The sequence below is a fragment of the Scyliorhinus canicula genome, chromosome 12, assembly GCF_902713615.1.
Source record: "Scyliorhinus canicula chromosome 12, sScyCan1.1, whole genome shotgun sequence".
Lineage (NCBI taxonomy): Eukaryota > Metazoa > Chordata > Chondrichthyes > Carcharhiniformes > Scyliorhinidae > Scyliorhinus > Scyliorhinus canicula.
In genome coordinates this window covers 53,703,917-53,726,745 of record NC_052157.1, presented here as the reverse complement: position 1 = coordinate 53,726,745, position 22,829 = coordinate 53,703,917, and the positions used below count along the sequence as shown (strand labels likewise).

At 54.3% G+C, this 22,829-nt stretch overlaps 1 protein-coding gene across 6 annotated transcripts in view; it reads left to right on the top strand.

Moving 5' to 3' along the window:
* LOC119974221 (rho GTPase-activating protein 32-like) overlaps positions 1-22,829 on the top strand; it is a 223,389-nt gene that overhangs the window by 178,672 nt on the left and 21,888 nt on the right. For 5 of the 6 annotated variants that reach the window (XM_038812981.1, XM_038812977.1, XM_038812979.1 and 2 more), the window contains 5 exons: positions 1,160-1,304; positions 6,856-7,046; positions 7,652-7,797; positions 16,231-16,390; positions 19,481-19,614. In XM_038812981.1, the coding sequence (XP_038668909.1) occupies positions 1,160-1,304; positions 6,856-7,046; positions 7,652-7,797; positions 16,231-16,390; positions 19,481-19,614 (776 nt within the window). Of the gene's footprint in view, positions 1-1,159; positions 1,305-6,855; positions 7,047-7,651; positions 7,798-8,775; positions 9,231-16,230; positions 16,391-19,480; positions 19,615-22,829 lie in introns of those variants that run through there. The other variant, XM_038812982.1, reaches the window with a different exon arrangement.

Here is a 22,829-nt window from a genome sequence, read left to right as displayed (position 1 = left end):
GTCTTGTTCTGCATTACAAGCCAGCTGTCTTAGCCCACTGTGCTAAACAAGTCCCGGGGACTAGAGAATCGCGGGATCGGCGTCGGACCCGATTTCGGGATTGACGCCTTTTGTGAGGGGCCACGAAGAATCCAGAACGAGTTTTCAGGATACAAAGAATACATTTATTTACAATAACATCCGCAGCAGCCGCCGCAGCAGCAGCCGCAGCAGCAGCAGCTCCCTTGCTGCTCACTCCTCTCTCTTCCAAACTGGCCAGCTCTATTTATGCAGGGAGCCTGCTAATGATTCCTCCTCATTGGGGAAGCTCATACTCCCACAGGATTGTGGGATTGTCATTAGTCCCCAGCCAATGGTAAGCAGGCAGGTTATAACAACGCCCATTCTCCACCCCTGCGCCGAGTGTGATTTCGGCACGGAGAATCCTGCCCAATATTTACCCTTAAAGTAACCCAAACCCATATATTAAAGATTCCCAAGATTCTTTATGCTGCCCGAATTGATGAACTTGGTTGAGCTGTGTGTCCGATCTGTTGTTGCGAAGGTGGGTCTCACTGGTTTCTTCCATCCTTCTCTGGTCAGTCTTCCGGATGGTCAAGATCACCTCTGCATCAGGTCTTCGTTGGGGTGTGTTTGGGTGTCCACCTTTATCCCCCTCCCTTAGTGCTTTTCTAGAAACTTTCTGGCATTCAGGTAATCAGGCCTCAGGAGGGGCTCCCAATACCCAATGGATTAGATGATGACCGTTTGACAGGATGTCGGAGCCCGACCCCAGGTGTCCATCTCTGGTGGTGTTGTTTGCACGTAACCTGTTGCCATATATAGTGAAGGCAGGAACTCTGGGTGGCAGATAGTCTGGCTCGATCCAGGCCACCCAAAACAAATTGGTGCATATCAATAGAATTAATGCTTGATTGACAGGGCAGGTCTAGACATGTTCTGGCAGCTTGTCTGCCTTTGTGTATTTGACTTTGGCCAAGTCTGAATTCCCATCAGTCTGGCTGACATTCACTGCAGTTTGATTTAAAATGTCCAATTCTTAATTTAAAATGTCCGATTTTATTGGGCCTAAAATCCAGGCTCTGTCAGGTTTACCACTTCAGTAACTCTTTCTCTCTGATTATCAGTAACTCTCTTTTTCTCTCTCCCTGTCCCTCAGTCACATGTTTGACTCTGACCAGATGCCTGATTTGGAGAGGGATGTTTACATGCAGGATATCCACTGTGTCAGCTCGCTCTGCAAACTCTACTTCCGTGAATTACCAAACCCACTACTCACTTACCAGCTCTACGAACACTTTGCAGTGAGTCTATGGCAGCTGGGTTCAGAGCAGTATCCCAGTGAGGGGTTGCGAACAGATACCCCAGGGTGAGAGGTGATCCAACAGTTACCCCAGTGAGGGGAGTGGGGGGGTGGGGGGGATGCGTGCAGGTACTTCCAGTTTGAGGGGTGCTCCGTGCAGTTAACCCCAGTGTGAGGAGGTGGGGGGGGGTCTGAACAGATATCACAATTTGAGAGGGGGGGGGGGCATCTGGGCAGGTATCGCAGTGTGAGGGGTCTGGACAAGTATCTCAGCGTTAGGGGGGTCCAGACAGGTATCTCAGTGTGAGGAGGGTCTGGACAGGTATCTCAGTGTGAGGGGTCTGGACAGGTATCTCAGTGTGAGGAGGGTCCGGACAGGTATCTGAGTGTGAGGGGGGTCTGGACAGGTCTCTCAGTGTGAGGGGTCTGGACAGGTATCTCAGTGTGAGGAGGGTCCGGACAGGTATCTGAGTGTGAGGGGGGTCTGGACAGGTCTCTCAGTGTGAGGGGTCTGGACAGGTCTCTCAGTGTGAGGGGTCTGGACAGGTATCTCAGTGTGTGGGGTCTGGACAGGTATCTCAGTGTGAGGGGGGTCTGGTCAGGTAACTGAGTGTGAGGGGGGTCTGGACAGGTATCTCAGTGTGAGGGGGCTCTGGACAGGTATCTCAGTGTGAGGAGGGTCCGGACAGGTATCTCAGTGTGAGGAGGGTCTGGACAGGTATCTCAGTGTGAGGAGGGTCTGGACAGGTATCTCAGTGTGAGGGGGGTCTGGACAGGTATCTCAGTGTGAGGAGGGTCTGGACAGGTATCTCAGTGTGAGGAGGGCCCGGACAGGTATCTCAGTGTGAGGAGGGTCCGGACAGGTATCTCAGTGTGAGGGGGGTCTGGACAGGTATCTCAGTGTGAGGGGTCTGGACAGGTATCTCAGTGTGTGGGGTCTGGACAGGTATCTCAGTGTGAGGAGGGTCCGGACGGGTATCTCAGTGTGAGGGGGGTCTGAACAGGTATCTCAATGTGAGGGGGCTCTGGACAGGTATCTCAGTGTGAGGAGGGTCCGGACAGGTATCTCAGTGTCAGGAGGGTCTGGACAGGTATCTCAGTGTGAGGGGGGGGGGGGGGGTTCCAGACAGGTATCTCAATGTGAGGGGGGTCTGGACAGGTATCTCAGTGTGAGGGGTGTGAGGAAAGTCTGGACAGGTATCCCAGTGTGAGGGGGGTCTGGACAGGTATCTCAGTGTGAGGAGAGGTCCGGACAGGTATCCCAGTGTGATGGGTCTGGACAGGTATCTCAGTGTGAGGGGGCTCTGGACAGGTATCTCAGTGTGAGGGGTCTGGACAGGTATCTCAGTGTGAGGGGTCTGGACAGGTATCTCAGTGTGAGGGGTCTGGACAGGTATCCCAGTGTGAGGTATCTGGACAGGTATCTCAGTGTGAGGGGTCTGAACAGGTATCTCATTGTCAGGGGGGTCTGGACAGGTATCTCAGTGTGAGGGGGGTCTGGACAGGTATTGCAGCGTGAGGAGGGTCTGGACAGGTATCTCAGTGCGAGGGGGGGGGGGGGGTCCAGACAGGTATCTCAGTGTGACGGGGGTCTGGACAGGTATCTCACTGTGAGGGGGGGGGGGGGTCTGGACAGGTATCTCAGTGTGAGGGGGGGGGGGGGGGTCCGGACAGGTATCTCAGTGTGAGGGGGGTCTGGACAGGTATCTCAGTGTGAGGGGCCTGGACAGGTATCTCTGTGTGAGGGGTCTGGACAGGTATCTCAGTGTGAGGGGTCTGGACAGGTACCCCAGTGTGAGGGGGGTCAGGACAGGTATCTCAATGTGAGGGGCAGTCCGGACAGGTATCCCAGTGTGTGGGGTCTCGACAGGAATCTCAGTGTGAGGGCTCTGGACAGGTATCTCAGTGTGAGGAGGGGTCTGGACAGGTATCTCAGTGTGAGGGGGCTCTGGACAGGTATCTCAGTGTGAGGAGGGTCCAGACAGGTATCTCAGTGTGAGGGGGCTCTGGACAGGTATCTCAGTGTGAGGGGGCTCTGGACAGGTATCTCAGTGTGAGGAGGGTCTGGACAGGTATCTCAGTGTGTGGGGTCTGGACAGGTATCTCAGTGTGAGGGGGCTCTGGACAGGTATCTCAGTGTGAGGGGGGTCTGGACAGGTATCTCAGTGTGAGGGGTCTGGACAGGTAGCTCAGTGTGAGGGGTCTGGACAGGTATCTCAGTGTGAGGAGGGTCCAGACAGGTATCTCAGTGTGTGGGGGGGGGGGGGTCTGAACAGGTATCTCAATGTGAGGGGGCTCTGGACAGGTATATCAGTGTGAGGAGGGTCCGGACAGGTATCTCAGTGTGAGGAGGGTCTGGACAGGTATCTCAGTGTGAGGAGGGTCTGGACAGGGATCTCAGTGTGAGGGGGTGGGGGGGGGGGGGGGGGGGGTCCAGACAGGTATCTCAGTGTGAGGGGGGTCTGGACAGGCATCTCAGTGTGAGGGGGGTCTGGACAGGTATCTCAGTGTGAGGGGTGTGAGGAGAGTCTGGACAGGTATCCCAGTGTGAGGGGGGTCTGACAGGTATCTCAGTGTGAGGGGGCTCTGGACAGGTATCTCAGTGTGAGGGGGCTCTGGACAGGTATCCCAGTGTGAGAGGGGTCTGGACAGATATCTCAGTGTGAGGGTGCTCTGGACAGGTATCTCAGTGTGAGGGGGCTCTGGACAGCTATCTCAGTGTGAGGAGGGTCCGGACAGGTATCCCAGTGTGAGGTATCTGGACAGGTATCTCAGTGTGAGGGGTCCGGACAGGTATCCCAGTGTGAGGGGTCTGGACAGGTATCTCAGTGTGAGGGGGCTCTGGACAGGTATCTCAGTGTGAGGGGTCCAGACAGGTATCTCAGTGTGAGGGGTCTGGACAGGTATCTCAGTGTGAGGGGTCTGGACAGGTATCCCAGTGTGAGAGGTCCGGACAGGTATCTCAGTGTGAGGGGGGTATGGACAGGTATCTCAGTGTGAGGGGTCTGGACAGGTATCTCAGTGTGAGGGGTCTGGACAGGTATCTCATTGTGAGGGGGGTCTGGACAGGTATCTCAGTATGAAGGGGGTCTGGACAGGTATCTCAGTGTGAGGAGGGTCTGGACAGGTATCTCAGTGTGAGGGGTGTGAGGAGAGTCTGGACAGGTATCTCAGTGTGAGGGCGCTCTGGACAGGTATCTCAGTGTGAGGGGAGGTCCGGACAGGTATCCCAGTGTGAGGGGGCTCTGGACAGGTATCTCAGTGTGAGGGGGCTCTGGACAGATATCTCAGTGTGAGGGGGCTCTGGACAGGTATCTCAGTGTGAGGGGAGGTCCGGACAGGTATCCCAGTGTGTGGGGGCTCTGGACAGGTATCTCAGTGTGAGGGGGCTCTGGACAGGTATCTCAGTGTGAGGGGGCTCTGGACAGGTATCCCAGTGCGAGAGGGGTCTGGACAGATATCTCAGTGTGAGGGGGGTCTGGACAGGTATCTCCGTGAGAGGGGTCTGGACAGATATCTCAGTGTGAGGTATCTGGACAGGTATCTCAGTGTGAGGGGTCCGGACAGGTATCCCAGTGTGAGGGGTCTGGACAGGTATCTCAGTGTGAGGGGGCTCTGGACAGGTATCTCAGTGTGAGGGGTCCAGACAGGTATCTCAGTGTGAGGGGTCTGGACAGGTATCTCAGTGTGAGAGGTCCGGGCAGGTATCTCAGTGTGAGGGGGGTATGGACAGGTATCTCAGTGTGAGGGGTCTGGACAGGTATCTCAGTGTGAGGGGTCTGGACAGGTATCTCATTGTGAGGGGGGTCTGGACAGGTATCTCAGTATGAGGGGGGTTTGGACAGGTATCTCAGTGTGAGGAGGGTCTGGACAGGTATCTCAGTGCGAGGGGAGTCTGGACTGGTATCTCAGTGTGAGGGGGGGGGCGGGGGTGTCCGGAAAAGTATCAGTGTGAGGGGTCTGGACAGGTATCTCAGTGTTAGGGGAGGTCTGGACAGGTATCTCAGTGTGAGGGGGGTCTGGACAGGTATCCCAGTGTGAGGAGGGTCTGGACAGGTATCTCAGTGTGAGGGGTGGTCCGGACAGGTATCCCAGTGTGAGGGGGGTCTGGACAGGTATCTCAGTGTGAGGGGTGGTCCGGACAGGTATCCCAGTGTGAGGGGGGTCTGGACAGGTATCTCAGTGTGAGGGGTGGTCCGGACAGGTATCCCAGTGTGAGGGGGGTCTGGACAGGTATCTCAGTGTGAGGGGTGGTCCGGACAGGTATCCCAGTGTGAGGGGTCTGGACAGGTATCTCAGTGTGAGGGGGCTCTGGACAGGTATCTCAGTGTGAGGGGGGTCCGGACAGGTATCTGAGTGTGAGGGGGGTCTGGACAGGTATCTCAGTGTGAGGGGTCTGGACAGGTATCTCAGTGTGAGGGGGGTCTGGACAGGTACCTCGATGTGAGGGGACTCTGGACAGGTATCTCAGTGTGAGGAGGGTCCGGACAGGTATCTCAGTGTGAGGGGAGTCTGAACAGGTATCTCAGTGTGAGGGGGCTCTGGACAGGTATCTCAGTGTGAGGGGGATCTGGACAGGTATCTCATGTGAGGGGGGTCTGGACAGGTAACTCAGTGTGAGGGGTCTGGACAGGTATCTTAGTGTGAGGGATCTGGGCAGGTATCTCAGTGTGAGGGATCTGGACAGGTATCTCAGTATGAGGGGGGGGGTCTGGGAAGGTGTCTCAGTGTGAGGAGGGTCTGGACAGGTATCTCAGTGTGAGGGTCTGGACAGGTATTTCAGTGTGAGGGGTCTGGACAGGTATCTCAGTGTGAGGGGTCTGGACAGGTATCTCCGTGTGAGGGGTCTAGACAGGTATCTCAGTGTGAGGAGTGGTCTGGACAGGTATCTCAGTGTGAGGGGGATCTGGACAGGTATCTCAGTGTGAGGAGGGGTCTGGACAGGTATCTCAGTGTGAGGGGTCCAGACAAGTATCTCAGTGTGAGGGGCGATCCAGACAGGTATCCCAGTGTGAGGGGAGGTCCGGACAGGTATCTCAGTGTGAGGGGAGGTCCGGACAGGTATCTCAGTGTGAGGGGAGGTCCGGACAGGTATCTCAGTGTGAGGGGAGGTCCGGACAGGTATCTCAGTGTGAGGGGATGTCCTGACAGGTATCTCAGTGTGAGGGGGGTCCAGACAGGTATCTCAGTGTGAGGGGAGGTCCGGACAAGTATCTCAGTGTAAGGGGAGGTCCGGACAGGTATCTTAATGGAGGTGTGGGTCTGGAAAGGTAACCCAGTGTGAAGGTTGGTCTGAACAGGTATCTCAGTGTGAGGCTGTTCTCGGTGATTGAGGTGACGCGAGGGTCTGAGTGGTTGGGGGTGGGGTCTGGGTGAGCTGGTGGTGCAGGAAAGGTCCTCGGTTGAGGGAGGGGACTTGGTGGTTGTGAGAGGGGTCAGGATGGTTATGGGATGGGTCTAGGCGGCCATGGGAGAAGTTGTACTGGGGGAGGGGTCTGGGCGGGCTGGACCCTGTTATTGACTCTCACTCGTGACCGGCCTATTTTTTCCAGGATGCTGTGTGTCTCCAGACCAATGAGGAGAGGCTGCTGAAGGTTCATGATGTCATTCAGCAGCTGCCTCCCCCTCACTACCGGACCCTCCAATTTCTCATGCGCCATCTTGCCAAGTTAGCACAGCAAAGCCCTGCCACAAACATGCATGTCAAGAACCTCGCCATCGTGTGGGCACCCAACCTCCTCCGGTAAGATAACTTTCACCCTCCATCCCTCTTTCACTCCCTCCCTCTTGCACTCCCTGCCTCCCTCTTTCACTCCCTACATCTCTCGCTCTCCCTCCATCCCTTGCTCTCCCCCTCCAACCTCTCACTCCCTCCATCCATGCCTCACTTCCTCCATCCGTCTCTACTTCCATCCCTCTCTCACTCTCTCCATCCCTCACTCACTCCCTCCATCCCTCTCTCTCTCTCTCCATCCATCTCTCACTCTTTCCAGCCCGCCCACATTCCCTCCATCCTTCTCTCAGTCCTTGCTCCCTCCTTCCCTTTCTCGCTCCCTCTGTTCCACTCTTGTTCCCTCCCTTCTGCTCTCATTCCTTCCAACCCTGCCTCATTCCCTCCAACCCTGTCATTCCTTCCATCATTCACTCACTCCCTCCATCATTCTCTCATTCCCTCCAACCCCGTCTCACACCCTCCGTCCCCATCTCACTCCCTCCATCCCCGTCTCACTCCCTCCATCCCATTCCTCCTCTGACAGTGTGTGTGGGTGAGAGGGAGGAAGTGCGGGAGTGGGAATCAGAGGAAAGTAGGATTGGTTTTGCGCTGACTCTGTGTGTTGACGTGTCCAGATCCAAGGAGATTGAGTCGGTGGGGTTCACAGGGACAGATGCCTTTCGCGAGGTGAGGATTCAGTCCATTGTGGTGGAATTCTTGCTCCGGCATGTCGAAATTCTCTTCAGTGACACGTTCAGCTCAGCAGGAATGAACAATCCAGGTAAGAAGCAGAGACCTACTCTCCGGGGCAGGGGGCAGACCAGTGCAATGACTGAATGGCGGAGCAGACTCGAGGGGCTGGATGGGTTGCTCCTGTTCCAGGACTGTTAGTAGAATTCTCGTCCATCAAAATAGTCTAAGGCAATTTTAGGTGTCAATGGTGTCCAGGATGTTCCACACACACTGACTGTCACCGGGGTACGGGTTCCACACCCACTGACTCTCACTGGGGTCAGGTTCCACACACACTGACTCTCACTGGGATACGGGTTCCACACACACTGACACTCCCTGGGGTACGGGTTCCACGCACACTGACTCTCACTGGGGTACAGGTTCCACACACACTGACTCTCACTGGGGTACAGGTTCCACACACACTGACTCTCACTGGGGTACGGGTTCCACACACACTGACTCTCACTGGGGTACAGGTTCCACACACACTGACTCTCACTGGGGTACAGGTCCCACACACACTGACTCTCACTGGGGTACGGGTTCCACACACCCTGACTCTCACTGGGGTACGGGTTCCACACACACTGACTCTCACTGGGATACAGGTTCCACACACACTGACTCTCACTGGGGTACGGGTTCCACACACGCTGACTCTTCCTGGGGGACAGGTTCCACACACACTGACTCTCACTGGGGTACGGGTTCGACACACACTGACTCTCACTGGGGTACGGGTTCCACACACACTGACTCTCACTGGGGTACGGGTTCCACACACACTGACTCTCACTGGGGTATGGGTTCCTCACACACACTGACCCTCACTGGGGTGCAGGTTCCTCACACACTGACTCTGACTGGTTAAGGGGTACTCACTCCCGCAGCAGGGATTTTGAGTGGAATGTGTTAATTGAGCTCGAGCGATTGGGCATGGTAAGTTCCGGGGTGAGAGGTGTCTCTCCCTGGGCAGCCTCTGTTTTGAAATGGTGGTAAGATGTTATTTTGGACATTTCAGTGTCAGAGTTCGGTGTCTCGCTGCCTCCTCGCAAAATGTCCTGCCAACCTTCGGAAAAACACAGACTCCTGACACTGGAGGAGGCCCTGTACAAAGCACAGCAAATTCAGGATCCCAGGCTGGACGGGCGAGATCTGCAAGTGTTGAGTACAGACTCGCAGCTACAAGAGATTCCCGAGTATAAGTGACCTGTCAAAACAAACACTGTGAAATGGACTTGTGAACATTGGGGGAGAGGTCTCTTTCCAACCCACGGGGGAATTTGAATCGCTTGTTTTGAACAACAGATGGACAGGTGTGTGTCACGCACTGTGAGGACCGCACTGTGCACTGGGAGAGCGTGGGGTTCTCCTGCCAGGATTAACTCTTACAGGACTGCTCAGATTCTCCGTTCCCACTTTCAAAACCTCTTTGCACTTTCACTTCCCAATAAACAGCCTTTCTTTTGGTTTGAACTGTCTCATTATCGATCACTGTGACTTGTGCACCTTAATCCTGCCACCCATTGCATCACGGCTTCATATAAATCATAGCCCTCCACCTCCGGAACCCTGAGATCTTTCATACCATTTCACCAGGCGGAGAGGGGGCTGGGTTTACATTGCATCTCGCGCACGGCACCTCTGACAGTGCAGCATTCCCTCAGTACTGACCCTGGGTGGCATTCTCCCCTACCCGGCGTGACGGAGGGTCCCGGAGTAGGGGAGTGGCGCCAACCACTCAGGGGTCGCGCCTCCCCAAAGGTGGGGAATTCTCCCCACCTTTGGGGGCCAGCCCCGCGCCGGAGCGGTTGCCACCAGAAGACCGGCGCAAAAAACCGGCGCCCCCGGCAGCGGGGCTGGCCGAAAGGCTTTCGCCGGTCCGCGCATGCGCCGGCACTGACGTCAGCGGCAGCTGGCCGCTGACGTCACTACCGGCGCATGCGCGATGTGGGGTTCTCTTCCACTTCCGCCATGGCGGAGGTCATGGCGGATGCGGAAGAAACTAGTGCAGCCAGGGCACTGTCCCGGACTCTGAGGGGAGGGCCCCGATCGCGGGCCAGGCCACCGTGGGGGCACCCCCCGGGGTTCGATTGCCCCCCACCCCCCCAGGACCCCGGGGGCCTGCTCGCGCCGCTGAGCCCGCCGTTCCAGAGGTGGTTTAAACCTCGGCGGCGGGAGAGGCCTCCCAGCGGTGGGACTTCGGCCGATCCGGGCCGGAGAATCGCCGCAGGGGCCTCTCCGATCGGAGTTGCGAGATTCCTGCCCCCGCCACTCCCCCGGCGGGGGTGGGATTTTAGGCGCCCCCAGGCGTTTCTCCGACCCTGCTGGGGGTCGGAGAATTTTGCCCCCTGTGACAGTGCAGCATTCCCTCAGTACTGACCCTGTGACAGTGCAGCATTCCCTCAGTATTGACCCTGTGACAGTGCAGCACTCCCTCAGTACTGATGCTCCGACAGTGCAGCACTCCCTCAGTACTGACCCTCAGACAGTGCAGCACTCCCTCAGTACTGACTTTCTGACAGTGCAGCACTCCCTCAGTACTGACCCTCAGACAGTGCAGCACTCCCTCAGTACTGACCCTCTGACAGTGCAGCACTCCCTCAGTACTGACCGCCTGACAGTGCAGCACTCCCTCAGTACTGGCCCTCTGACAGTGCAGCACTCCCTCAGTACTTGCTGTCCGACAGTGCAGCACTCCCTCAGTATTGACCGTCTGACAGTGTAGCACTCCCTCAGTACTGACCCTCAGACAGTGCAGCACTCCCTCAGTACTGACTCTCTGACAGTGCAGCACTCCCTCAGTACTGACCCTGACAGTGCAGCACTCCCTCGGTACTGACCGTCCGACAGTGCAGCACTCTCTCAGTACTGACTCTCTGACAGTGCAGCACTCCCTCAGTACTGACCCTCTGACAGTGCAGCACTCCCTCAGTAGTGACCCTCTGACAGTGCAGCACTCCCTCAGTACTGACCCTCTTTCAATGCAGCACTCCCTCAGTACTGACTCTCTGACAGTGCAGCACTCACTCAGTACTGACTCTCTGACAATGCAGCACTCATTCAGTACTGACCCTATGACAGTGCAGCACTCCCTCAGTCCTGACCCTCTGACAGGGCAGCACTCCCTCAGTACTGACCCTCTGTCAGTGCAGCACCCCCTCAGTAATGACCCTCTGTCAATGCAGCACTCCCTCAGTACTGACCCTCTGTCAATGCAGCACTACCTCGGTACTGACTCCCTGACAGTGCAGCACTCCCTCAGTACTGACCCTCTGGCAGTAGAACACTCCCTCAGTAGTGACCCTCTGACACTGCAGCGCTCCCTCAGTACTGACCCTCTGACAGTGCAGCCCTCCCTCAGTACTGACCCTCTGGCAGTAGAACACTTCCTCAGTAGTGATCCTCTGACAGTGCAGCACTCCCTCAGTACTGACCCTCTGGCAGTTCAGCGCTCCCTCAGTACTGATCCTCTGACAGTGCAGCACTCCCTCAGTACTGACCCTCTGACAGTGCAGCATTCCCTCAGTACTGACCCTCTGACAGTGCAGCACTCCCTCAGTACTGACCCTCTGACAGTGAAGCACCCCCTCAGTACTGAGCCACTGACAGTGAGTAAAATGACAGGGAGATGCTGATAGATCAGCTCAAGGGGTTAACGTTAATGATGCAATGTCAATGTCGGCAAAGGTGAGATGAACCCGGGTCCTCGGCGCTGTGAGGCAGCATTGCTCACTACTGTGCTACCGTGCCGTGCCTATTTTCGATCTGAGTTGTGTGGACCAGGGCACTTTCTGACGGGCAAGAGCCAGAGTAAGCTTCAAAGAGACCTGGGGGGGTCAATGTGTGTGTGTTCATTCCCAACACCGTGATCCGTTACGGAGGTTAATCCGAGTGACTAGCGGAACACTGGTCTTCCTATCTGGAGGACTGCAATAACAAGGGGGTAGAAGTCGTGCTTCATCCAGACAAAAGCCCCTGGTCAGACCACACATGGAGTTGGTGTGAAGAGCTCTGGGCCCCACTCCTCAGGAACATAGAACAGTACAGCACAGAACAGGCCCTTCGGCCCTCAATGTTGTGCCGAGCCATGATCACCCTACTCAAACCCACGTATCCACCCTATACCCGTAACCCAACAACCCCCCCCTTAACCTTACTTTTTTTATTAGGACACTACGGGCAATTTAGCACGGCCAATCCACCTAATCCGCACATCTTTGGTCTGTGGGAGGAAACCGGAGCACCCGGAGGAAACCCACGCACACAGGGGGAGGACGTGCAGACTCCACACAGACAGTGACCCAGCCGGGAATCGAACCTGGGACCCTGGAGCTGTGAAGCATTTATTCTAACCACCATGCTACCCTGCTGATCTTGGAGGGAGCGCAGTGTTGATTTTACCACAACGAGACCGGGACTGCAAAGGTTAAATTACGAGGAGAGATTAAAGAAAGACTTGCCTCGTATTCCCAGGGATTTAGAAGGTTAAATGGAGGGATTTGATTGAAGTGTTCAGGATATTAAGGAAAGCAGATAAGGGCTGATAGACAGAAATGATTCCCACTTGTTGGGGGGAGTCTCTGACCAGGGCTGGAATTCGGAAACAATTCTATACACACAGGCAGGAGGAAGGCTGGGTTTCTCTTCCTCAAAGTACAACTGATCAATTAGCAATTTAAAATCTGAGATTTGAGAAAGTTTTGTTATTCAAAGGTTCACATTGAATGGTAAACAGGCTCAAGGGGGCTGAATGGGTTCTCCTATTCCTGTGTAACAGGCTCGAGGGCGGGTGAATGGGCCTCTAGTAGTACAGTACTCTGTATCTAACCCCGTGCTGTACCTGTCCTGGGAGTGTTTGATGGAGACAGTGTAGAGGGAGCTTTACTCTGTATCTAACCCCATGCTGTCCCTGTCCTGGGAGTGATTGATGGGGACAGTGCAGAGGGAGCTTTACTCTGTATCTAACCCCGTGCTGTACCTGTCCTGGGAGTGTTTGATGGGGACAGTGCAGAGGGAGCTTTACTCTGTATCTAACCCCGTGCTGTACCTGTCCTGGGAGTGTTTGATGGGGACAGTGCAGAGGGAGCTTTACTCTGTATGTAACCCCGTGCTGTACCTGACCTGGGAGTGTTTGATGGGGACAGTGTAGAGGGAGCTTTACTCTGTATCTAACCCCGTGATGTACCTGTCCTGGGAGTGTTTGATGGGGACAGTGCAGAGGGAGCTTTACTCTGTATCTAACCCCGTGATGTACCTGTCCTGGGAGTGTTTGATGAGGACAGTGTGGAGGGAGCTTTACTCTGTATCTAACCCTGTGCTGTACCTGTCCTGGAGTGTTTGATGGGACAGTGTGGAGGGAGCTTTACTCTGTATCTAGTATGAGAATCATAGGGGATAGATAGAGTGGACGTTCAGAGACTATTTCCTTGGGTGGATGTAGCTGTTACAAGGGGGCATAACTATAAGATTCAGGGTGGGAGATTTTGGAGGGATGTCCGAGGTAGATTCTTTACTCAGAGAGTGGTTAGGGTGTGGAATGGACTGCCTGCTGTGATAGTGGAGTTGGACACTTTCGGAACTTTCAAGCAGTTATTGGATAGGCACATGGAGCACACCAGAATGACAGGGAGTGGGATAGCTTGATCTTGGTTTCGGACAATGCTTGGCACAACATCGAGGGCCGAAGGGCCTGTTCTGTGCTGTACTGTTCTAACCCTGTGCTGTACCTGTCCTGGGAATAATTGATGGAGACACTGCAGAGGGAGCTTTACTCTGTATCTCACCCCGTGCTGTACCTATCCTGGGAGTGTTTGATGGAGACAGTGAAGAGGGAGTTTTATAGTCTTGTAGCTTGACCCTATTGTGTATGTTAAACGGCTGTGATATTTAATGATGTGCATCTATTCCTAAATCAGCGTGTTGCTGACAATTGTTTATCCAGTGTGTTTCATCTGGAATCTGGTAAGATTAAGGTTCGGGAAATGACTGTCACTGACGGAATGACTGGATCTGGCCTGCACTGAAGGTAACCGATGAGGTCTCGTACCTGCGCTGGGTACGAAACCTGCTTTGGCAACATCTGCAGAGCTTCTGTCGCTGCCCATTCATTTTATAGAGCTTTCAATGGAGCGTTTATTCTCTGCTTAGCAATTCACACGCAGCCTTCTCAACTCTGACAACTGTTAACTATCTCCACAGCTTTCACCTCGATCCTAAAAATCTCACCTCTCACTGGGGTACGGGTTCCACACACACTGACTCTCACTGGGGTACAGGTTCCACACACACTGACTCTCACTGGGGTACAGGTTCCACACACACTGACTCTCACTGGGGTACGGGTCCCACACACACTGACTCTCACTGGGGTACGGGTTCCACACACACTGACTCTCACTGGGGTACAGGTTCCACACACACTGACTCTCACTGGGGTACGGGTCCCACACACACTGACTCTCACTGGGGTTCGGGTCCCACACACACTGACTCTCACTGGGGTACGGGTTCCACACACACTGACTCTCACTGGGGTACGGGTTCGACACACACTGACTCTCACTGGGGTACGGGTTCCACAAACACTGACTCTCACTGGGGTACGGGTTCCACACACACTGACTCTCACTGGGGTATGGGTTCCACACACACTGACTCTCACTGGGGTACAGGTTCCACACACACTGACTCTCACTGGGGTACGGGTTCCACATACACTGACTCTCACTGGTGTACGGGTTCCACACACACTGACTCTCACTGGGGAACGGGTTCCACACACACTGACTCTCACTGGGGTACAGGTTTCACACACACTGACCCTCACTGGGGAACGGGTTCCACACACACTGACCCTCACTGGGGTACGGGTTCCACACACACTGACTCTCACTGGGGTACAGGTTCCACACACACTGACCCTCACTGGGGTACAGGTTCCACACACACTGATTCTCACTGGGGTACGGGTTCCACACACACTGACTCTCACTGGGGTACAGGTTCCACACACTGACTCTCACTGGGCTACGGGTTCCACACACACTGACTCTCACTGGGGTACGGGTTCCACACACACTGACTCTCACTGGGGTACGGGTTCCACACACACTGACTCTCACTGGGGTACGGGTTCCACACACACTGACTCTCACTGGTCCCACACGCACAGACCCTCACTGGGGTACGGGTTCCAGACACACTGACTCTCACTGGGGTACGGGTTCCACACACACTGACTCTCACTGGGGTACGGGTTCCACACACACTGACTCTCAGTGGAGTACGGGTTCCACACACACTGACTCTCACTGAGGTACAGGTTCCACACACACTGACCCTCACTGGGGTACAGGTTCCACACACACTGACTCTCACTGGGGTACGGGTTCCACACACACTGACTCTCACTGGGGTACAGGTTCCACACACTGACTCTCACTGGGGTACGGGTTCCACACACACTGACTCTCACTGGGCTACGGGTTCCACACACACTGACTCTCACTGGGGTACGGGTTCCACACACACTGACTCTCACTGGGGTACGGGTTCCACACACACTGACTGTCACTGGGGTACGGGTCCCACACACACTGACTCTCACTGGGGTACGGGTCCCACACACACTGACTCTCACTGGGGTACGGGTTCCACACACACTGACTCTCACTGAGGTACAGGTTCCACACACATTGACTATCACTGGGGTACGGGTTCCACACACACTGACACTCACTGGGGAACGGGTTCCACACACACTGACCCTCACTGGGGTACGGGTTCCACACACACTGACTCTCACTGGGGTACGGGTTCCACACACACTGACTCTCACTGGGGTACAGGTTCCACACACTGACTCTCACTGGGATACAGGTTCCACACACACTGACTCTCACTGGGGTACGGGTCCCACACACACTGACTCTCACTGGGGTACGGGTTCCACACACACTGACCCTCACTGGGGTACGGATTCCACACACACTGACCCTCACTGGGGTACGGGTTCCACACACACTGACCCTCACTGGGGTACGGGTTCCACACACACTGACCCTCACTGGGGTACGGGTTCCACACACACTGACTCTCACTGGGGTACGGGTTCCACACACACTGACTCTCACTGGGGTACGGGTTCCACACACACTGACTCTCACTGGGGTACGGGTTCCACACACACTGACTGTCACTGGGGTACGGGTCCCACACACACTGACTCTCACTGGGGTATGGGTTCCGCACACACTGACTCTCACTGGGGTACGGGTCCCACACACACTGACTCTCACTGGGGTATGGGTCCCACGCACACTGACTCTCACTGGGGTATGGGTCCCACGCACACTGACTCTCACTGGGGTACGGGTTCCACACACACTGACTCTCACTGGGGAAATTTCGGAGAGGTTTCTGCTTTGCTGGCTGTACTGTAATTTATGTCTAACTTTGCTGTGATTCCTCTCAGGTCACAGCAACCTGCACCGACCAAAGTCCACACTGATTCCCTCGCTGGCCAACAGATTGCTGACTATTGAGGAAGCTCAGGCCCGTTCATTGGCTCAGGGAGATGAAGGAACAGGAGCTGTATACGAACAACTCCGCCCCATCCACACGGCAACTGGCAGGTGAGGATGGAAAGGACCAAGGCATTCTGCCACCTCAAAAAACCCAACACCCCCACTCCCTCATCCAATCTCAGAGTGGGTCAGATACTGGGAAGTCTCTCTGGTACAGTGGGTCACACACTGGGAAGTCTCTCTGGTACAGTGGGTCACACACTGGGAAGTCTCTCTGGCAGAGTGGGTCACACACTGGGAAGTCTCTCTGGTGCAGTGGGTCAGATACTGGGAAGTCTCTCTGGTACAGTGGGTCACACACTGGGAAGTCTCTCTGGTACAGAGGGTCATACACTGGGAAGCCTCTCTGGTACAGTGGGTCACACACTGGGAAGTCTCACTGGTACAGTGGGTCACACACTGGGAAGTCTCTGAGGTACAGTAGGTCAGATACTGGGTAGTTTCTCTGGTACAGTGGGTCAGACACTGGGAAGCCTCTCTGGTACAGCGGGTCAGACTCTGGGAAGTCTATCTGGCAGAGTGGGTCATGCACTGGGAAGTATCTCTGGTACAGTGGGTAAGACATTGGGAAATCTCTCTGGTACAGTGGGGCAGACACTGGGAAGTCTCTCTGGTACAGTGGGTCAGACACTGGGAAGTCTCTCTGGCAGAGTGGGTAAGACACTGTGAAGAGTGTCTGGCAGAGTTGGTCGGACACTGTGAAGTGTCTCTGGCAGAGTGGGTAAGACACTGGGACGTCTCTCTGGTACAGTAGGTCAGGCACTGGGAAGTCTCTCTGGTACAGTGGGTCACACACTGGGAAGTCTGTCTGGTACAGTGGGTCACACACTGGGAAGTCTCTCTGGTACAGTAGGTCAGGCACTGGGACGTCTCTCTGGCAGAGTGGGTAAGACTCTGGGAAGTCTATCTGGCAGAGTGGCTAAGCCACTGGGAAGTCTGTCTGGTACAGTGGGTCACACATTGGGACGTCTCTCTGGCAGAGTCCGTAAGACTCTGGGAAGTCCCTCCGGTACAGTAGGTCAGATACTGCGAAGTCTCTCTGGCAGAGTGGGTAAGACTCTGGGACGTCTCTCTAGCAGAGTGGGTCACACACTGGGAAGTCTCTTTGGTACAGTGTGTAAGACACCGGGAAATATCTCTGGTGCAGTGGGTCAGACACTAGGAAGTCTCTCTGGTACAGTGGGTCCTGCACTGGGAAGTCAATCTGGTGCAGTGGATCAGAAACTGGGAACTCTCTCGGGCAGAGTGGGTCATGCATTGGGAAGTCTCTCTGGTCCAGTGGGTTAGACACTGGGAAGTCCCTCTGGCAGAGTGGGTCAGATACTGGGAAGAGTCTCTGGCAGAGTGGGTCAGATACTGGGAAGACTCTCTTGCAGAGTGGGTAAGACACTGGGAAGACTCTGGCAGAGTGGGTCAGATACTGGGAAGACTCTCTTGCAGAGTGGGTAAGACACTGGGAAGACTCTGGCAGAGTGGGTCAGATACTGGGAAGACTCTCTGGCAGAGTGGGTCAGATACTGGGAAGACTCTCTTGCAGAGTGGGTAAGAAACTGGGAAGACTCTGGCAGAGTGGGTCAGATACTGGGAAGTCTCTCTGGTCCAGTGGGTTAGACACTGGGAAGACTCTCTGGCAGAGTGGGTCAGATACTGGGAAGACTCTCTGGCAGAGTGGGTAAGACACTGGGAAGTCTCTCTGGCAGAGTGGGTAAGACACTGGGAAGACTCTCTGGCAGAGTGGGTCAGATACTGGGAAGTCTCTCTGGTCCAGTGGGTTAGACACTGGGAAGACTCTCTGGCAGAGTGGGTCAGATACTGGGAAGACTCTCTGGCAGAGTGGGTAAGACACTGGGAAGACTCTGGCAGAGTGGGTCAGATACTGGGAAGACTCTCTGGCAGAGTGGGTAAGACACTGGGAAGACTCTCTGGCAGAGTGGGTCAGATACTGGGAAGTCCCTCTGGCAGAGTGGGTCAGATACTGGGAAGACTCTCTGGCAGAGTGGGTAAGACACTGGGAAGTTTCTCTAGTACACTGGTTCAGCCACTGGGAAGTCTCTCTGGCAGAGTGGGTAAGACACTGGGAAATCCCTCTGGTACAGCGGGTCACACACTGAGAAGTCTCTCTGGCAGAGTAGGTAAGACACTGGGAAGTCTCTCTGGCAGAGTAGGTCAGACACTGGGAAGTCTCTCTGGCAGAGTAGGTCATGCACTGTGAAGTCTCTCTGGTACAGTGGGTAAGACACTGGGAAGGCCCTCTGGCAGAGTCGGTAAGACACTGGGAAGTCCCTCTGGCAGAGTGGGTAAGACACTGGAAAGTCCCTCTGGCAGAGTGGGTAAGACACTGGGAGGTCTCTCTGGCAGAGTGGGTCAGACACTGTGAAGTCTCTCTGGTACAGTGGGTCAGACACTGGGAAGTCTCTCTGGTACAGTGGGCCAGACACTGGGAAGTCTCTCTGGCAGAGTGGGTCAGACACTGGGACGTATTTCTGGTACAGTGGGTCACACACTGGAAAGTCTCTCTGGCAGAGTGGATAAGACACTGGGTGGTCTCTCTGGGACAGTGGGTCACACACTGGTATGTCTCTCTGGCAGAGTGGGTCACACACTGGGATTTCTCTCTGGTACAGTGGGCCAGACACTGGGAAGTTTCTGGCAAAGTGGGTAAGACACTGGGATGTCTCTCTGGTACAGTGGGCCACACACTGGAAAGTCTCTCTGGCAGAGTGGATAAGACACTGGGAAGTCTCTCTGGCAGAGTGGGTCACACACTGGGATTTCTCTCTGGTACAGTGGGCCAGACACTGGGAAGTCTTGTTGGGTTACGGGTATAGGGTGGATACGTGGTTTTGAGTAGGGTGATCATGGCTCGGCACAACATCGAGGGCCGAAGGGCCTGTTCTGTGCTGTACTGTTCTATGTTCAAACACTGAAGTCTGTCAGAAAAACTGAGAGACACTGGGTGACCAGCTGTGGGGCAGTTATTATCAATCTGAACCCATCATAGTGGATGATGATCCAGTCCTTGGGAAGTAAAAAGACTGCCCAGTAACTGCGCACAGTAACAGAACTGAGTGAGGATGTGACTCGACTCACAGGAAGCCTAAACTCACATGTGTGTTCCTGACTGATGTTTCTCCACAGGAGGAAGGACGTTGGGAAGATGCGGAAAGCTGGAGGAGGAAGCTGGAAAACCATCTTCGCAATAGGAAAGGTGTCCGCATTATCACGAAGAAAGTCCCAACTGGAGGTGTTCAACAGGATTGAGACGGACACAGGTAGAGGGAGTGAAACCAATTCACACAAACATCAGACCAGTGAACAGTGATACTACCTATCAAACACTCCCAGGACAGGTACAGCACGGGGTTAGATACAGAGTAAAGCTCCCTCTACACTGTCCCCATCAAACACTCCCAGGACAGGTACAGCATGTTGTTAGATACAGAGTAAAGCTCCCTCTACACTGTCCCCATCAAACATTCCCAGGACAGGTACAGCATTGGGTTAGATACAGAGTAAAGCTCCCTCTACACTATCCCCATCAAACACTCCCAGGACAGGTACAGCATGGGGTGAGATACAGAGTAAAGCTCCCTCTATACTGTCTCCATCAAATACTCCCAGCACGGGGTTAGATACAGAGTAAAGCTCCCTCTACACTGTCCCCATCAAACACTCCCAGGACAGGTACAGCACGGGGTTAGATACAGAGTAATGATCCCTCTACACTGTCCCCATCAAACACTCCCAGGCCAGGTACAGTACGGGGTTAGATACAGAGTAAAGCTCCCTCTCAAACACTCCCAGGTCAGGTACAGCACAGGGTTAGATACAGAGTAAAATTCCGTCTCCACTGTCCCCATCAAACACTCCCAGGACAGGTACAACACGGGGTGAGATACAGAATAAAGTTCCCTCCACACTGTCCCCATCAAACACTCCCAGAAAAGGTACAGCACAGGATTAGATACAGAGTAAATCTCCCTCTACATTGTCCTCATCAAACACTCCCAGGACAGGGACAGCACAGGGTTAGATACAGAGTAAAGCTCCCTCTATACTGTCTCCATCAAATACTCCCAGCACGGGGTTAGATACAGAGTAAAGCTCCCTCTACACTGTCCCCATCAAACACTCCCAGGACAGGTACAGCACGGGGTTAGATACAGAGTAATGATCCCTCTACACTGTCCCCATCAAACACTCCCAGGCCAGGTACAGTACGGGGTTAGATACAGAGTAAAGCTCCCTCTCAAACACTCCCAGGTCAGGTACAGCACAGGGTTAGATACAGAGTAAAATTCCGTCTCCACTGTCCCCATCAAACACTCCCAGGACAGGTACAACACGGGGTGAGATACAGAATAAAGTTCCCTCCACACTGTCCCCATCAAACACTCCCAGAAAAGGTACAGCACAGGATTAGATACAGAGTAAATCTCCCTCTACATTGTCCTCATCAAACACTCCCAGGACAGGGACAGCACAGGGTTAGATACAGAGTAAAGCTCCCTCTACACTGTCCCCATCAAACACTCCCAGAAAAGGTACAGCACAGGATTAGATACAGAGTAAGGTTCCCTCTACACTGTCCTCATCAAACACTCCCAGGACAGGTACAGACGGGGTTAGATACGGAGTAAAGCTCCCTCTGCACCGTCCCCATCAAACACTCCCAGGGCAGGTACAGCACGGGATTAGATACAGGAAAAGCTCCCTCTACACTGTCCCCATCAAACACTCCCAGGACAGGTACAGCACGGGGTTACGTACCTTCTGGTAAGGATGTTTTTTTTTTATATAAACATTTTATTGAGGTATTTTTTTGGTTTGACAACAAAGCAAAATAAACAATGTACGTGAATCTATAAACATTGTGCTAAAGCCTGTTTCCTCCCTTACAGGTCCCAGCTTTATTAACCCACTAACTCAAAACTAAACTAACCCACCCCCCCCCCCATTTCTGCTGACGATTAATTTTCCGCAAAGAAGTTGATGAACGGTTGCCACTTCCAGGCGAACCCTAACAGTGACTCTCTCAAGGCGAACTTGATTTTCTCCAAACAGAGAAAGCTAGCCATGTCCGATAGCCAGGTCTCCGACATCGGGAGCTTTGGGTCCCTCCAAGCTAATAGTATCTGTCTCCGGGTTACCAGGGAAGCAAAGGCCAGAACGTCTGCCTCTTTCTCCTCCTGGATTCCCGGGTCTTCCGACACCCCGAAAATCGCCACCTCTGTCCTGGGAGTGCTTGATGGGGACATTGTAGAGGGGGCTTTACTCTGTATCTAACCCCATGCTGTACCTGTCCTGGGAATGTTTGATGGGGACAGTGTAGAGGGAGGTTTACTCTGTATCTAACCCCATGCTGTACCTGTCCTGGGAATGTTTGATGGGGACAGTGTAGAGGGAGCTTTACTCTGTATCTAACCCCGTGCTGTACCTGTCCTGGGAGTGTTTGATGGGGACAGTGTAGAGGGAGCTTTACTCTGTATCTAACCCCATGCTGCACCTGTCCTGGGAGTGTTTGATGGGGACAGCGTAGAAGGAGCTTTACTCTATATCTAACCCCGTGCTGTACCTGTCCTGGGAGTGTTTGATGGGGACAGCGTAGAAGGAGCTTTACTCTGTATCTAACCCCGTGCTGTACCTGTCCTGGGAGTGTTTGATGGGGACAGTGTAGAGGGAGCTTTGGGAGTGTTTGATGGGGACAGTGTAGAGGGAGCTTTACTCTGTATCTAACCCATGCTGTATCTGTCCTGGGAGTGTTTGATGAGGACAGTGTAGAGGGAGCTTTACTCTGTATCTAACCCTGTGCTGTACCTGTCCTGGGAGTGTTTGATGGGGACAGTGTAGAGGAAGCTTTACTCTGTATCTAGCCCCGTGCAGTACCTCTTTTTAACACAATGGACATGACATCTGCAAACCCCTGCCATAATCCCCTAAGCTTTGGACATGTCCAAAGCATGTGGACATGGTTCGCTGGCCCTCACGCGCACCTTGCGCACCTATCTTCTACCCAAAAGAATCTGCTCATCCAGGCCACTGTCATGTGGACCCGGTGAACGACCTTGAACTGTATCAGGTTGAGCCTGGCACATGTTGTGGACGTGTTGTCTCTACTCAACGCACCCACCCATGGACCATCCTCTATCTCTCCTCCCAACTCCTCTTCCCACTTGTGCTTCAGCTCCTCAGTCTGCGTCTCCTCTGAACCCATAAGTTCCTTGTAAATGTCAGAGACGCTCCCTTCTCCCACCTACCCTCTGGAAACTACCCTGTCCTGTATCCCCCTTGGTGGTAGGAGCGGGACGGTGGAGACCTGCCTACATAGGAAGTCCCGTGCCTGCAGGTACCTGAAATCGTTTTCCCCTCACCAATCCAAATTTCTCCTCCAGCTCCCTCAAGCTAGGAAAGCTCCCCTCTATAAACATATCCCCCATCCTCTCAATCTCTGCTCTCTGCCAGCTCCGAAATCCCCCGTCCATACTTC